Here is a 16,667-nt window from a genome sequence, read left to right as displayed (position 1 = left end):
TCAAGATTGGTTTCTCCAAAACATTGGAAAACTTCTACGAAATGATGCAAAATAAAATACACAGGGCTTTAGAATATATAAGTTCTTTGCAAGTAGAGAGCATTTCATTCTTTACATTTGTACGCCTGGCACCAGGTACATAATAGGCACATAATATCGTGTTAATTGACAGAACCAAGACAATAACACACACATATTTATACAATGATTTTATAAATCAAGTTAATTTAACACTAAGAGAAAACAAGACTAATCAGTTATTTCAGAGCTCTGCTGTATTATAGCTCATTAACTGTTGAGGATTGGAGGTGGAATGCAGCTTATGGGGAGATTTATTTTGAAGTATTAAGATAGCTGGACAAACAAATATATATCTATTTTTTTAAAAAAATTCACTGTCTTAAACATCCACATTCTATTTAGCCTCAGAGTAAGGGAATCAAAGTAAAATATAATCATCCATAACGCAGCCAACAGTTATAAAGGAGAAAATACTGAAAAAGCAAAGCAGTCAACTAGGATTAGTTTACAAACTATTCCTTAGTGAGATGTAGGTCATATGTTTATCTATTAGCTTTGAGAAAAACAAAGGAAGAATCCCGAGATCCAAGATTCTATCAAATAATAAACTAAAAAATTAAAGTTTTAACCAAAGTTCAAAGTGAGTTAAGAATTTTAAGTATGTCTACTGAGGTCTTAATAAAAATGAATTGGAGAAGTAGGTAGATGATGAAGTAGATAGAATAATGGCCCTTAAGTCAGGAGGACCCGAGTTCAAATCCAGTTTCAGATACTTAACACTAACTGTGTGACTCAGGGCAAGTTAATCCCAATTGCCTCACCAAAAAATAAATAAATAAAATAATAAAATAAATTGGCTACTTTGGGATTCAACTTACTAAGCTTTCCTTTAACTTATCTATATAACAACATAGGAAAAAGTAATGAGCTTCACAACTTTTAATATACTGGTTTAAGACAAAACAGGTCAGCTTTATTAACTGTGAAAATTCATTTAGCTCACCTATGCTTCAGTTTTTTCATGTGTGAAATAGGAATAATGCTTCTATTATCTCGCTACAATCTACTACTTTAGGTATTTTTAAAAACACAAGGTACTAAATAGATCCGATCCAAGTTATTCTTCATGAAGTACTTGCAACTATGTAATACTTTGAAAATATAAATAGTACGTAGGTAGAAATCTAAAGTTGAATAGTCTAAATTCTAAAGTCTTGTGAAACACAGTATCTAGTTTAGTCCGTGATACTTACTAAAAACATCACTTTTCTTTAAATATTTAGCATTAATTTTAAAAATATATACTAGTAGTAGGAAAAAGTTTTCATTGTAACTTAGATATTAGAGAATGATCTATTTTGTATAGTAGTGTGGTATTTTCTATAGGGAGATAATCACTTTGAAAAGCTTTTCAAGATTATTTAATAAGGTTTGTGTGTCTTTGCTCCTCAAGTGGAGTATTAAACAGATTCCTTACTTGTCCCTTTCTGTTTACACCAATAATTCCAGCTGTTGCTTCATGAGGTGCAGTAACAAAGATGGTTTCTCCACTGATTCTATTCATGTAAATGCAGGTACCAGTCTCCAGGTCATATAAGTGGATATAGCCATACTTGGTAATCAAGAATACCACATCATGTTTTTCACTGATCTGTATAAAGAAAATTAACACTTTAAAAAAAAAAAATTAAATTGAAATCAGGTCATAGAACGTGCTTTATTTTGTATGGCCTTTTTTTTTTTTTTTAAAAGAATTTTGCCAAAGTTTAAGAGTTTAATTCACCCATTTCTAAAATGTGCAGAATTGGTAATTTTTCTATATACCATATAAAAGAAACAAGCTTAAATTCATAATTAGGAGGACAATTTTTAAAAGTCACTTAAAACATATTGAATTCACTTAATATGAATAATTGGTTTTGCTATTTTTTTCCCCCCATACTGTTTTTTTTTTTTTTTTTTTTGGTTACATGAGACAGAATGCTGGAAAAGATTAGAGCAGATATACTGGGAGAAATTTTAGCAATATAAAAAAAGATCAATGAAATTATTTTTTTAAAAACAAAATTCTCTTAACATACCTGCATTGCCACAGGAAAGTCATTTTGAGCTTCTGGAGGAAAAAAGACATCTACTGCTTTCTTTGGAAAAGGCTGATTCCCTGTAGGTGGGGTGCCGACTTCAATGATATGTAACTGTTCAAACAAGACACAATCACATTTTCCATAAGAATTCTCATGATACCTGCATTTTTTTTTTTTTTTTTTGCCAAACAAAAGTATCAACTGAAGACCAAGGAAATAGCAGAATTAGTTCAGTTTCTGATCATCTTATAGAGAAGTAGAAGGGAACACTGGCCTAGAACACCTTAAAACTATATATTTTGGACTCCAACTTATATTTTGGCATTTACATTTACAAAAAAGTGGTAGAATACTGGGAATTCACAAAAACAAAGGTATAACTGAAAAGTCAAACTCAGAATGCTACTGAAAAGACTCCAAGTTATTATAATAAACCACTTCAAAAATCTCTTTACAAAAGACAAAGCAGAAGGCAAAAACCAGCAGTGAGGCCCCTAAAAGAGTTAATGAATGCTTTAAAGAAAGATATTTGTAGAGACCATATATTTTTATGTAAAGTGCGAGTTATTATGTGTATATTAGAGACAAAAGTCACTCAGAGTACCTTGCTCTTGCACTTACGTAAAGTTATTTTACCCAAGATGTCAAGAGTGACTTTTTATTAAATAATAATAATAATAATAATGAATCTATTTTTTCATTTTATCATTTCAAATCTAAATGGAAAATATGCCTCTGGATTCCCCTCAAGAAAAAGATTTCTAGCAACTTACTTCAAGCTGATGACACTACATTTGTCATTTTAATGGTCATCATTTAGTAGAGGCATTCAAATCATCTAATTTTTAAAAGACTATTCAAAGCATCTAGAGAATGATCAAATATTTTATAGAAATCAGAAGGAATAAAACATCAGCAACAACCAAATAGAAATATGCTTTAAATTGCAGGAACACTGGAATTAGGGGATTAAGAAAGAGTGAATTTTGGGAGATGAAGACAAATAGTTAAGCAAGTACTATTTTTTAAAAATCTGTTTGCTTAGTGTTTGTATATTTTCATTTCCATTTCAAGAAACCAAAGTTTACCTTGCCTCCAGCTTGTCCCCTTACTGCAAAACAAAACAGTGTTGACTCTTCAGCATTTCCTTCCATCTTAAATTGTGCAAAGCTAGCAGCATGTCCTTCAATGGGCTGAGACACTTTTCTGTCTACAGAATAGAGTTGCATGGCGCCCACCACGCGATTTTGCTGCAAAAAAAAATCAGGTTATCAAAATGAAATCTCTTACATAAAAAACTTAATTCCTGAATTCATTAATACAATAATCAATGACAATACTTTATGACCATCAGAAATCCATTTCTTCAGAGAGCTATTTCTTCTGTTATTGAACCATTTTCAAGGTAGACATATCTCACTGCTAACAATTTAAGACTGAAAACAGTATTTTTCTCTGTAGATGGCAACCTAATGATGTGTTTCAAATAACCTTGTCAAAGAAAGATGAATAGGTTCATGGAATATTAGAGACAGAAGGGACATTAGATAATGAATTCAATTCATTGTACAGGTGAGAGAAAAATCAAGGCACAGAAATTTAAGTATCTTGCTCAAGGTCATATGGAATCATGATTAATATCCCAAGTCTCCAGAGTCCACCTAAAGCCTTTTTTTTTTTTTTGGCTGAGGCAATTGAGGTTAAGTGACTTGCCTATGGTCACACAAGTCAAGGTTAAGTGTCTGAGATCAAATTTGAACTCAGATCCTCCTGACTTCAGGGCTGGTGCTCTATCCACTGTGTCACCTATCTGCCCCCAAAGCTCTTTATTTCTACCCCACTCTTTGACATAACCTCTAATTTGCAAAAGAATTCATAATTTAGGCTTAAATAAAAATTTTTAAAAAGGCAATTGCTATATTGAGTATAACTATATTTGATCAACTATGTTACAGGTTCTAGATTGGTGGTATCAGACTCAAACAGAAATGGATCCCTGTGAGCAGGCATATTGACTTAGAAAACCATAAATTATCATCATTTCATTTGTTTTTATTAAATATTGTGGCTCATATGAATTAAGCCTAGATATTCACCAGGCTTAGAATCCTTTATAATCATTTTTGTTTACTTCCTCAAATAAAGAAAGAAAAGGGAATTTAATTAGACCAAAAGGAACCATATTGTAAGCAAATTGTTCCCATTTATCTGCAGATTATCCCAACTTCAGAAAAGCCTTATTTTTGAAATTTACTGAATTCTGAGCAAAGGACCTTTATTCCTTTCTAATCTACATAAAATTGGAATACCTGTGCAGATATGCCAGTAAGAAGTAACCACTTCTGCTTTGCATCTGTACGATAGTTGATAATCTGGCAACCAGCAAGACTAGAATGCCGATCAAACATCTTCACTGGTTGTGACTCTCCTTCCATACTCCAGTGATAGACTGCATTGTCCGTAACAAGGGCAACAGTATTCAAAGAAATCCATTTCCAAAAGGTGACATCATCAGTCATGGTGTGAGCCTTCATTTTACTTTTCATTTCAATGTTAAATATTTGAAGTGTTTTCCCAGCTTTAAAATAAAAAAGGAAGATTTTAAAAACGAGATTCAGGGTAAACTGTAGTTTCTGTGTCTTCACATTCATCCACTTGACAAAGGACTACCACACTATCACTAGTTGTAGAATCATTTCATCAATTTATCACAAAAATAACATTAAGGAGTTAATGTCTAACACTCTACAGAAAAGATTTGAAGCATTAAGTTATTCCTACCCAATGTATTATAAGCTTTAATTTAGTATTGGCAAAGTTAACTTTTCAAAGACAAAATATAGACAAAATTAAAGATTACCATCCTAGATTATTCTAATAATCTGATCATATAGCCATCTAAGCCTTGAATTGAGACAACACTAACAAAGCACAACACTCCGACAAAAGGATGGAAAACAGGTAAACCTTATAGCCGTGATTGGAAGCCAATTTTTTTCCCATTGATAGCTACTTAGTTCTATGTATACTAGCAGAACAAGTATATGTACAGAAACAAAATGATCTTTTAAGACTGGCATACTCCCTCTGACCAAATTTATGGAAGCTGCTTCTTGAAGAAAGAGGTTCCACTTAAACTCTGCCTTGTCACTCATATCAAGAAAAGGAATTCATGCTGTATCTATTTGGTTTAAATTACAAAGGAAAAAGAAATGCAAGGAAGGATATAATATACTAAAGGGTTAGGAAAGGTTTCAAGGAACATAGTTAATATACTGGAGGCAGGAATAAAGTTCAAGTTTCACCCCAATAAGACAGCTTACATTTAGTCCCAGAAGGAAGGAATGTGCCTTGAGTTTGAAAAGTTTCCAGAACTAGTTGCAAGTTTTCAGAATAAGGGCCCATATTTAAAAGTTAATTTGAAAGGCCAAAGTCCTTAAAAGATAATAAAAAACAGCAGCTAAAGTATCAGAGATTGCATTTCTGGGCCAGAAAATATGTGGCTCCTATAAGATGCTCTTTTCCCAAGAGAAGAACAAACAGCTTTATACTTGCTGCCATCTAACCACAGAGTTTGGAAAAGCTTTCCCTAAAATATAAATATTATTTCCATCCTACACAATATGCAAAGCACACTAAAGGCAAAAACCAGACTTGGAAAAATTGTGATAGTTATAGTCCTGTTTATAAAAAGTAGCCTGAAGTTAATATAATTAGCTACATAGGAGAAACTACCTTAAAATGATATTCTTTTCTTCATATAAAGCTTAAGATTATATTCAGATAGTTAAAAAAAAGGTTTAATAAAAATGCCTATCTACTATGCTGTAGTAATGAGCTCTGAAACCTTTTCAACTCATTACATTTTCTTTTCATAGAACAGGACAATAACTAATACAATCTAAATTGAGAACTCACCATCTGCATACACATAAGAAAGCATTAAAAAATATAATAGTAACAATAAAGTTAGAGAAAGTATTCTAAGAAAATTATTTGAGTACCTTCAAAAGGCACTTCAATATAAAGTCTGTGAGGATAGGGACAGTGACTCATCTAGACTCTGTATCTTCCCTAGAACCTGCAGAAAGTAGGTAACTTCAGAAAGGGCTTTTGAAACAAAGAGGAAGAATCTAGGATGTAGCTAATTAAGTTTAATCAGCAAGACTAATTATAACCACTGGATGAAGAGTTTCAACTTTCACACTGCAAGATTTAAAACAAGTTGTCTGTTTAAAATTGTTACATGCTCTATAAATTCTGTAAATTTTGAAAATTTCTTCCTCTTAAATCTAGTCAAATGATCTTAGCTCCCAAGGAATATAAAACAATGATTCAACTGAAGTTACCAATGACAATCTCCTGTCTTTTCATATTAAAACAGTTGTCTATAATACAGATCAATTATTCAAACAGCTAACTACAGCATATTTTTACTCTTAAGTTTTCCTTAGGGTCTTACAAAGAAATAAGACTCAAAATTGGACAGGAAATCAAAAATAGTTTAGTCTCACTTGTATCTAAGTAAAAATCCAGTTGTGTATTAAACAGTAGTTAAGTATCATGCTTTGTAGTATCTTTGAAGTCCACAGACAGATAAATTTCTAACATTAGGCCTAATCTTTGCCAATCTATGTCATTTTAGTCAAATTTAACAAATGTACTACATTAAAACCTAGAGCCCAAATAGTGAACTTATACCTTCAATGAGGTGAATTTATAATATTAAAATTGGTTCTTCATACCTTTTAATGCAATTACTTTGCTAGCTGGATTCATGATGGCACTGTCAGCTGAAATTGGTCGACGAATGGGATTACTTGGATCATTCATATCAATGATTACCACCTGGGCCTGCTCTCCTACTTTTTCTCTAATGCAGATGAATTTGTCTGACTCCATAGTCAAAGTACTGAAGCCAATATTTGCTGGGTTGATACCCAGATTCTGGAGCTGAAAGAAGAGATAGGTCCATTAATAGAGAAGCACACAGCAAAATAATAGTTATATAACAAATACCAATTAGTTACTAGCAAGTAATTCCAGAAAGATATTTAATTGAATATTGTAAATTGGCGGACATGATATAATTTTTCACTTGCCAAAACTAGAGCACTGCCACCCTGATTTCATGATTTCAAACAAAGCAGTGAGAGGCAAAAGGTAGTAATGGCTTCTGCCTTAAGAGAAGCTCAGCAGCACTAAATTCAGTTCCATACATAAAAAACTGACACAGAATTAAAAACCATCCAACTACAAATCAGAAATAGTGAAAACAATAAGCCACAGCTAACAGTCATGGTTCTACATGAAGTGCTGGTAGAATCCCCCTACCTATTCCCCATCCCAGGCTGCTAGTGCCTCTCCCTAAGATTACATTCTGTTTTTGCAAGTACCCATTTATACAAGTTGTCCCTAACCCCTCAGAATATAAGCTCCTTGAGGGCAGACATTATTTCATTTTTATACCCCCCCTAGCACATAGTATATAAGCTTGCTGACTGATAAGGCATTTTAGAATATAAAGTTATCAATTTATCTCTCATGTACAGGGACTCCACGTACTCTATATCTCCTACAACTTCAAATCTTTAAGTCTTTAGGAGGGAGACAGAAAGAGAGAGAGAGAGAGAGAGAGAGAGAGAGAGAGAGAGACAGACAGACAGACAGACACACACACACACCTTCCCTCCCTCAAAGAAGCTCACAATCTGTTGAAGCAAGCATCTTATCTTTGTGTATTTGAGAGATAATACAAAACATACATAAAAAAGAGTAGTGCAAGATGTTGTGTATGATCTAACAATGTAAGAATTATAAGCAACTAAGTAGATCAAAGAATGCTTTATAGCACTTGGTAAGAATCTTTAAGAAGTACAGAAAAAGTAGGGGTTTGAGAGAAAATAGAACAAGGAATGTTCCAAAAATAGAGAAATCATTTAGTTTAGAGAATGTCAAAATAATCAATTCTGTTCATTATTGGATGATACACATAAAGATGCTGGAAAGAGTAAAGTATTATGAGCCTGTCTAGTTATTTTTGAAAGCCTTTGTAAAGAATCTAACCTGAATTCCTGCAAGCACTGAAAATAAATGATAATTATTGAGATCAAGAGATCTGTCACACCTAATTTTGGAATATATAAAAGTATAGTTGAAAATAATAGCTAGTTAAAGGCAGCTAAATGGTTCACAGGATGGAGCACTGGGACTGGAATCAGGAAGGCCTGAGTTCAAATTTGATCTCAGATACTTACTGTGCAACCCTGGGCAAGTTACTTAACTCTCAGTTTGCTTTAATCCACTGGAGAAGGATATGCTAAGTTACATCTTTGCCAGGGAAATTTCATGTGCAGTATGGATCATGGGGTCATGAAGAGTTGGACACAAATGAACAGTGGCTGGTCATGGAGAACCACCTAAACTTGGGATGCCTAGGGATGAGATGGATAGAATGCTAGGCCAGGATTCAACTGGCTTCAGACTTAGCCAAGTGATCTGTTTGCCTCACAATTTCTATTTGCCTCAGTTACCCCAACAGTAAAATGGGGATATTTGCACTGTATCCTAAGGTATCAAATGAGATAATGTTTTAAAGTACTTGCCACATGAGATAATATTTTAAAGTACAGCACCTGGCACATAGTAGGCTCTATAAATACTAGCTATTATTATGTTTAGGTTAATAATATTAAATTATATATATTAAGTTATTATAAACTAAGGTATAAGATAACACTATGTTAGGTCACTAGGACACCTAATACTTATTAAGCATCTGATCACCCTATTTACTTATTATATCCATTTCCTTACAATATTTTGGTCACAAGATATTCTTTATTCACAAGATTAGTCTTCACACAATGGAAAAATGAACGGTCTTGAGAATTATTGAGTTTACTCTCCTTGTAAAGTCCTGAAACTCAATAATAACTCATTTGAGAGGGAAAGCATTTGAGGGGTAAAGTTTAGACAAAATGGTCCTCTGAAGTTCCTCCAATTTTTAGAATCCATGATTCCATTAGTCATGAAAATATCCATGCTCAAACCTGCTCTGATGTTAAGACCCAAAAAAAGAATCTCACTTATTTTAATTGCATGATGCTTTATCCTAACCCTTCCATTTCTGAGGCCTTTATCTTCCTATTAAGGGAAGAGAAACAATGAAATTATCTAAAGAAAGGCTCCAGGGATGCTTTAAATGCCATAATAATCGTGTGGCTCAATACTATGAATGAAGGAAACAATCACCTATTGTTGATCAATGAACTATATTGATCAGTGAAGAACATTAAAAAACCAGCATACCGATCTTTGCAATTTTTTGAGGAAAAGATAATTATATAATAACCAAAACAATTGACTTCAACAAATCCACTTTTTCCTATATTCTCTACAAAATCCAAAAGGAAGAAACAAAACAACAGTATAAAACAGTATAAAATACTTGAAAGTCTACTCAAGACATATAAGAGCTATAGTACAAAATTACAATTACAAAAGCATTCTAAATAACTGCAGAAATATTTACTCATGAAAGGCAGAGAAAAGAACACTAAGTCTTATTCAATACTACACCAAACTAAACTGTCATTAACTTCTATAGAGTCAGGGGGGAAAAAAATTCACTGGAGAAACAAAAGGCCAAGAATATCAAAAGAGTCAAAAAAAAAAAAAAAAAAAAAAAGAAGAAAGTGAGGAGGGAAGGGAGCCTATTTAAGATTATAGTACAGTATAAAGAATTATAGTAATCATCAGAATAATTTAGTACTGGGTAAGAAATAAGAGGTTTTAACACATTAGATTTGAACACATAAATGTTATTAAAGATAGTAAACAGTTTGTGACAAATCCAAACATTCCAGCTATTACAGAAAGAACTCGCTACACTTAACAAAAATAAAAAACTGGAATATAGAAACAAGATTATATATATGTAAATAACAGAAACTAGGGACAGGCCATTATCTCACACTGGATAGCAAGTTTAAGATCAAAATAGATGCATGGTTTAGATGATAATCACAAGCAAATTAGTAGGGCCCAAAGAGTTCATGAGCAAACAAAGATATAGGGAGGTTCACAGAAGGCAACATGGATAATTTTGATTATATAAAAAAATTTATACCAACAAAAACCAATGCAACTAAAATCAGAAGAAAAGCAAGAATATGGGGATGAAATCTTTGTAGCAAGTTTTTCTTTTCTTTTGACAAGGCAACTGGGGTTAAAGTGCCCGAGGTCACACAGCTAGAATGCAAGGCCACATTTGAACTCAGGTCCTCCTACAGCAGGGTTGGTGCTCTATCCACTGTGCCACCCGGCTGTCCCCCCACAAATTTTTCTGATAAAGGTCTCTTTTCTCAAACATACAGGGAATTGAGTAAAATTTATACGAGTCTTACCCCAATTGATAAATGGTCAATGGATATGAATAGGCAGTTTTCAAAGCTATCAATATCAATAAAAAGAATGCTCTAAATTACTAATAAGTACAAAAATGCAAATTAAAACAACTCTGAGTTACCACTTCACATCCATTAGTTAGTTGGCTATGAGACAAAAAAGGAAAATGGCATGCTAGGAGTGACATGGGCAAGTATACTAACGCACTGTTGACAGAGCTGTGAAACTAGTCCAACCATTCAAAAAAGCAATTTGGAATTATGCCCAAAGCGCTATTAAACTGTGCATACTCTTTTTCACCCAACAATATCACTACTAGGTCTATATCCCATCAAGATGAAGGAAAGAAGAAAAAGGACCTATATTTATAAAATACTTATAGCAGCTTTTTTGGTGGTAGAAAAGAACTGGAAAATGAGGGGATACCCATCATCTGGAGAATGGTTGAATAAGTTATACTACTGTTCCTTAAGAAATAATGAGCAGAGAGATTTCAAAAAAAACTTGGAAAAATTTATATGAATTGATGTTGAAGTGAGTAGTACCAAGAGAACCTTGTATACAGTAACTACAAGATTGTGTGATGATCAACTATGACAGTTTTAGCTCTTCTCAGAAATACAGTAATCCAAGATAATTCCAATAGACTTGGGAAAGAAAATGTATATGCACATCCAGAAAAAGAACTATGGAGACTGAATGCAGATCAAAGCATACTTTGTCACTTTTTTTTTCTTTCCCTTTTGTTCTGATTTTTCTTTCACATGACTAACATGGAAATATATTTACATTTATGGTACACATATAACCTATACTATACTGCTTGCTGTCTAGGGGGAGAAAAAGGGAGAGGAAAAAAATCTGGAACACAAAATCTTACAAAACTGAATATTCAAAATTATCTTTACAGGGCATCTAGATGGCACAGTGGATAGAGTACCAGCCCATCCAGCCTCAGACACTTAACACTTCTTCACTGTGTGACCCTGGGCACATAATTGAGAAAAAATAAAATACTTTTAAATAAAAAAAATAAAAAAATAAAAGATAAAATAAAAGATAAAATACTTTTAAATAAAAAAAATAAAGAAAGAAAGAAGTGATACGAGATCAAGACATTCTCTCACTTAATTTTTCTTGGATGTTTTGGTCTGTGTTTTCTTTTGCATGGCTAATATGAAATGTTTTGCATGACTGCACATGTATAATCTCTATCAAAATACAGGAAGGAAGGAGAGAGGGAATTTAGAACTCACAAATTATAAAAAAAAATGAATGTTAAATTTGTTTACATGTGGTTGAGAAAAAAATACAAAAAGTAATTCAACAACCCACCACAATTTCAAAGAAGTTGCAATAAAATGTTATTCACCACCAAATAGAAATTTGATGGCCTCAGAATAGATTGAATCTTCAAACACAGCCAATATGAAATTTTGTTTTGCATGACTATGTAGTCATAAAATTTTTTTCTTGCTTCAGATTGGATGGAAAAGGTAGTATGGAAAGGGAAAGAATTTGAAACAAAAAAAGAAGAGAAAGTCTCTGCTTTAAAAAATTAAATTAAAAAAGAGAAATTAGCCGTTCCAATTGATCAGTGATGAATAGAACCAGCTACACCCAGAGAAAGAACACCGGGAAATAATGTGGACTGCTTGCATTTTTTTTTTCTTCCCAGCTCATTTTTACCTTTCTAAATCTGATTTTTCTTGTACAAGAGAACTGTATAAATACGAATACATATATTGTATTTAAGATATACTTTAACATGTCTAACATGTATGAGACTTCCTGCCATCTAGGGGAAGGGGTGGAGGAAGGGAAGGGAACAGAAGTGATTGCAAGGGACAATGTTGAAAAATTACCCATGCATATATTCTGTCAATAAAAATCTATAAAAAAAAAAAATTAAAGAGAATTAAGAAAATGGTAAAAAAGTACATACACCACCTGTACTTTTTTTTTTTAAAGTACAGGACAGAACAAATAACGTTTAGAAGTATTAAGTTCTCAGAAAGGTATCTTTTTTTTACTCAGACTTAGTATCTTTCCAATTACTGAGAAGGTGCAAGCTGTATAATTTTGGAATAGTGTAATTTTTTTTTATAGTAATATATCCATGGCCTGTAACCTGGACTTCATGGTCTAGGGTCAGGGGTCCTCAAACTTTTTAAATAGGGGGCCAGTTCACTGTCTCTCAGACTGGTGGAGGGTCGGACTATAGTAAAAACAAAAACTTTGTTTTGTGGGCCTTTAAATAAAGAAACTTCATAGCCCTGGGTGAGGGGGTAAACATCCTCAGCTGCTGCATCTGGCCCGCGAGCCATAGTTTGAGGACCCCTGGGCTCTAGGCTATTGGATCTTGAAATGAGGAGTTGAGCTGCAGTGATTTTCGTAGATTACATTAAATTCCACATCAGTACCTAAGAAGTGGAAAATGGAACCAGAACAAATCAAAACTACCATGCCAGTTGGTGGGATCAGGTCTGTGAGGATCCCTTGTATTTTCTAGTATGTGCAAAAAAGATAGACACAGCTTTTTAAGAAACAGAGAGAAATGGGGGGGGGGGGGGGGGGGGGGGGGGCGCGCGGCGGAAGGGGAGAAGAGAAGGAGGCAGGAGACAGAGAAAGAGATACACAGACACACACACACACATAGGGAGAGACACACATACAGAGACAGGGAGATGAACGCATGCACGCGCGCGCGCGCGCGCACACACACACACACACACACACACACACACACACGGAAAGACCCAGAGACAAGGGAGGGAGGGAGAAAGAGGGCGGAGTGAGAAGGAGAAGGGAAGGAAATTTGTCACTACTATAAATGAATTACTACAATAAGGTTTTAAGAAAAGCTTCTTTGATTTGTTCTTTGCTTATATACTGAAGAGAGTATGTCAAATTCTACTTTCAGTTCTCTCTCACACTTCAAAAACTTCCTACATAAGATTACTTGTTTGTCTTGGGGCGGAGGGGAAGAAGGAGGGAGAAAAAATTTGGAATTCAAAATCTTAGATTTAAAAATGAATGTTAAAAAAAAAAAACTATCTTAACAAGTAATTGGAAAAATAAAATACTCCTCATAGAATAAGGGTAATTAATACCTACCTCAAGGGAAATAATACATGTGAAGAGTTATATAAACATTAGCCATTAACTTTTCACTTTGTTTCTATTTCCATATAAGCATTAGGCCTGGATGAATTATATTGGATTATATTTCTCCTGTGGTTCAGAATAGGTGACAGTACCTCCTAATTCTTACCTAGTATTTCACTAACTTCCTAATCCACTAAACAAGAAACACTATCCCTACTTTACCTCAAAGCCAGGACATCTGAAAAATGAAGTTTTTTGTGTTTTTTTTTTTTTTTTTTTTTAAAGAAGTTGCTCCATTTATTTATTTATTTGAGGCAACTGCAATTAAATGACTTGCCTAGGATCACACAGCCAGGAAGTGTTAAGTGTTTGAGGCCAAAGTTGAACTCAAGTCCTCCTGAATTCAGGGTCAGTGCTTTATCCACTGCGCCACCTAGTTGCCCCCAATGAACAATTTTTTCTAAGTCATTTTTTAAGAAATCATGTACCATACTCCTAAGCTCTGCCCTCATTGCAATAAGGCAAGGTATACACTTCATCCTCAATTAAAAGTACCGGTCAAATACTTATCTGAACTATGACAGTCAAGTCTCATTTCTTTATATGCAGAGCAAGAGAAAACAGTCGAGTCAAAGCAACTAGATAAATTTCAGAATTGTGAGCCTTACAAGTGAAGTCCAGGTCTCTTCTCTCCTATTGTACTGCCTCCCTCCAATAAAGGAAAGTCAATTCCTCAATTTTTGTTCTGCTACTCATTAAGAAGTTCAGTAAAACGGGAATGAGAATACCATATGGTAATTTGATAGAATGAGGTTTGCTTGTTTCAGGTATACAATCCCTGTGTTTATAAATCTTTCTCCCTTCTTACCCCCCCCCCTCCCCACAATCAAAAAAATTTTTGTTCTCAAGTTCTAGGCTTAGAGTTAAGAAACAGTAGAGAGTAAATGATTTGTGGAGTCATACAGCCAATAGAATCAAAATTTGGACTTTGTCAGTTCTCTATTCACTAAGAAATGTTGCCTCTGTAAGTAGTAGTGCTAGTAGTAGTAGCAGTACCAGTAATAGTAATTGTTATTGAAAAAAAATTACATGGGACAAATAGGCCTTTTATTTTGTGTTCCTAAAAGACAGCCTAAGAAAATCACCAAATAAAGACTACTATATTCATTTAAACTTTGACCACAGCTACTTGTTTCAGCAAGTAGAAACCACACCTTAGTACAGGGCCATTACACACCTGGAAGACTGCAGCTCCTTAAAAAGGTGTGGTGCCCATACAAATCATAGTTCATTCATTCATTCAAGATCCTGTGGAATTTGTTTTAGTCTGGCCATAGAACAAAAACCTAGTTCATAAGCATACACAGTTTACAAAGCAAGATATTAAAATAGCTCTACCAGGTTATACGAAGCAATTTAAATGTCTATAGGATTCTTAAACATAGTATCGTGGACCTGTTTAGCAATCTGGACCCTTCTCAGAATTTTTAAATAGATAAAATAAAAATAGCATTACAAAGGAAACTAATTATACTGAAATGTTAATGTAATTCTTTAATCAATTAGCTGTGTCCAATTCTATTCCATTTGGGATTTTCTCTGCAAAGATACTGGAGTGATTTTTCATTTCCTTCTTTAGTTCATTTTACAGATGAGGAAACTAAGGCAAACAGGATTAAGTGACTTTTCCAGGACCACACAGCTAGTGTCCAAGACCAGATTTTGAACTCAGATCCTCCTGATTCCAGGGCAAGTACTTTCTCCCCTATGCCACCTAGCTGCCGTTGAAACAGTTTTCAAAATATTTTTTAAAACAAGCTCAATGTCCCCAAGATTTTGTTATTTTTGCCAAAATGCTATGCCTCCAAGACAGCATTTTTAAAGTGAATTCAGTCTTATACTGAAGTCTAAAGACTTCAAGACTAAACTCTTATGGATCAAAGCACATACCACCTTCAACACCCAAAAAATGAAGCTCTAATATAAGGAAGAACAGTCCTTATTCACTGTGTTTTAAACATAGCATGTTTTATCACTGAAGCATTAAGATAATTCCTCAAAGATTTAAGTTAGAAACAGCAATTGCATGACCTATAGTTAGTGTTTGGGCTAGCAGACTGCAAATGTCCAGATATTCCTAGAGTAAGGCCTTCATCACTTTTCACCTAAATTACTGCAATGGCTTCCTAACTGAATTTTCCTGCCTCAAGTCTATCCTCCATTTTGTTTTTTGTATTCACACTCCAGAGGTTCCCTACTGCTTTTATGAAAGCAACCTAGCTCCAACCTATCTTTCCAGTAATATTATAGCTTACTTCTCCCTCCTCAACTGGATAATCCTGCCTATCAGACTTGCCTTTCTGCTGTTTTTCATACAAGACATGTCATTATCTCATCTCTGTGACTTTGTATTTCCAACCCTACCCCACCAAAGTTGGACTTCATAGAATCCCTTACTACTTCAAGATGCAACACCTTCTCCAACTATGAGGCCTTTCTTAATTAACCCTCAATCTACTCTGTACTTACTCTGTATCATGTATTCCTAAAAAGCAAAGTTTGTATCATTATTTGTATATTCAATAGTGCCTGGAATCAGTAGGTGCTGATCAATAGAAATGCCAGATCAGAAACTAGGCATTGATCCACACTTAACACCGTACACCAAGATAAGGTCAAAATGGGTTCATGACCTAGGCATAAAGAATGAAATTATTAATAAATTAGAGGAACACAGGATAGTTTACCTCTCAGACCTGTGGAAGGGGAAGGACTTTATGACCAAAGCAGAACTAGAGATCATTACTGATCACAAAATAGAAAATTTCGACTATACCAAACTGAAAAGTTTTTGTACAAACAAAACTAATGCAGACAAGATTAGAAGGGAAGCAATAAACTGGGAAAATATTTTTACAGTCAAAGGTTGTGATAAAGGCCTCATTTCCAAAATATATAGAGAATTAACTCTAATTTATAAAAAAATCAAGCCATTCTCCAATTGAAAAATGGTCAAAGGATATGAACAGACAATTCTCAGATGAA

General features: G+C 33.9%; 1 protein-coding gene across 2 annotated transcripts in view; it reads right to left on the bottom strand.

Annotated features, from left to right (window-relative positions):
- Positions 1-16,667, bottom strand: part of CLTC (clathrin heavy chain) — a 78,058-nt gene that overhangs the window by 44,956 nt on the left and 16,435 nt on the right. For both annotated transcript variants that reach the window (XM_031966508.1, XM_031966509.1), the window contains exons 2-6: positions 6,851-7,058; positions 4,415-4,683; positions 3,194-3,355; positions 2,103-2,216; positions 1,499-1,672 (exon numbers count right to left, since the gene is read on the bottom strand). In XM_031966508.1, the coding sequence (XP_031822368.1) occupies positions 1,499-1,672; positions 2,103-2,216; positions 3,194-3,355; positions 4,415-4,683; positions 6,851-7,058 (927 nt within the window). The remainder of the gene's footprint in view (positions 1-1,498; positions 1,673-2,102; positions 2,217-3,193; positions 3,356-4,414; positions 4,684-6,850; positions 7,059-16,667) is intronic.

The sequence above is a fragment of the Sarcophilus harrisii genome, chromosome 4 (genome assembly GCF_902635505.1).
Source record: "Sarcophilus harrisii chromosome 4, mSarHar1.11, whole genome shotgun sequence".
NCBI classification, from domain to species: domain Eukaryota; kingdom Metazoa; phylum Chordata; class Mammalia; order Dasyuromorphia; family Dasyuridae; genus Sarcophilus; species Sarcophilus harrisii.
The sequence above is the reverse complement of the archived record's forward strand: the minus strand, read 5'-3'. Positions and strand labels throughout refer to the sequence as shown.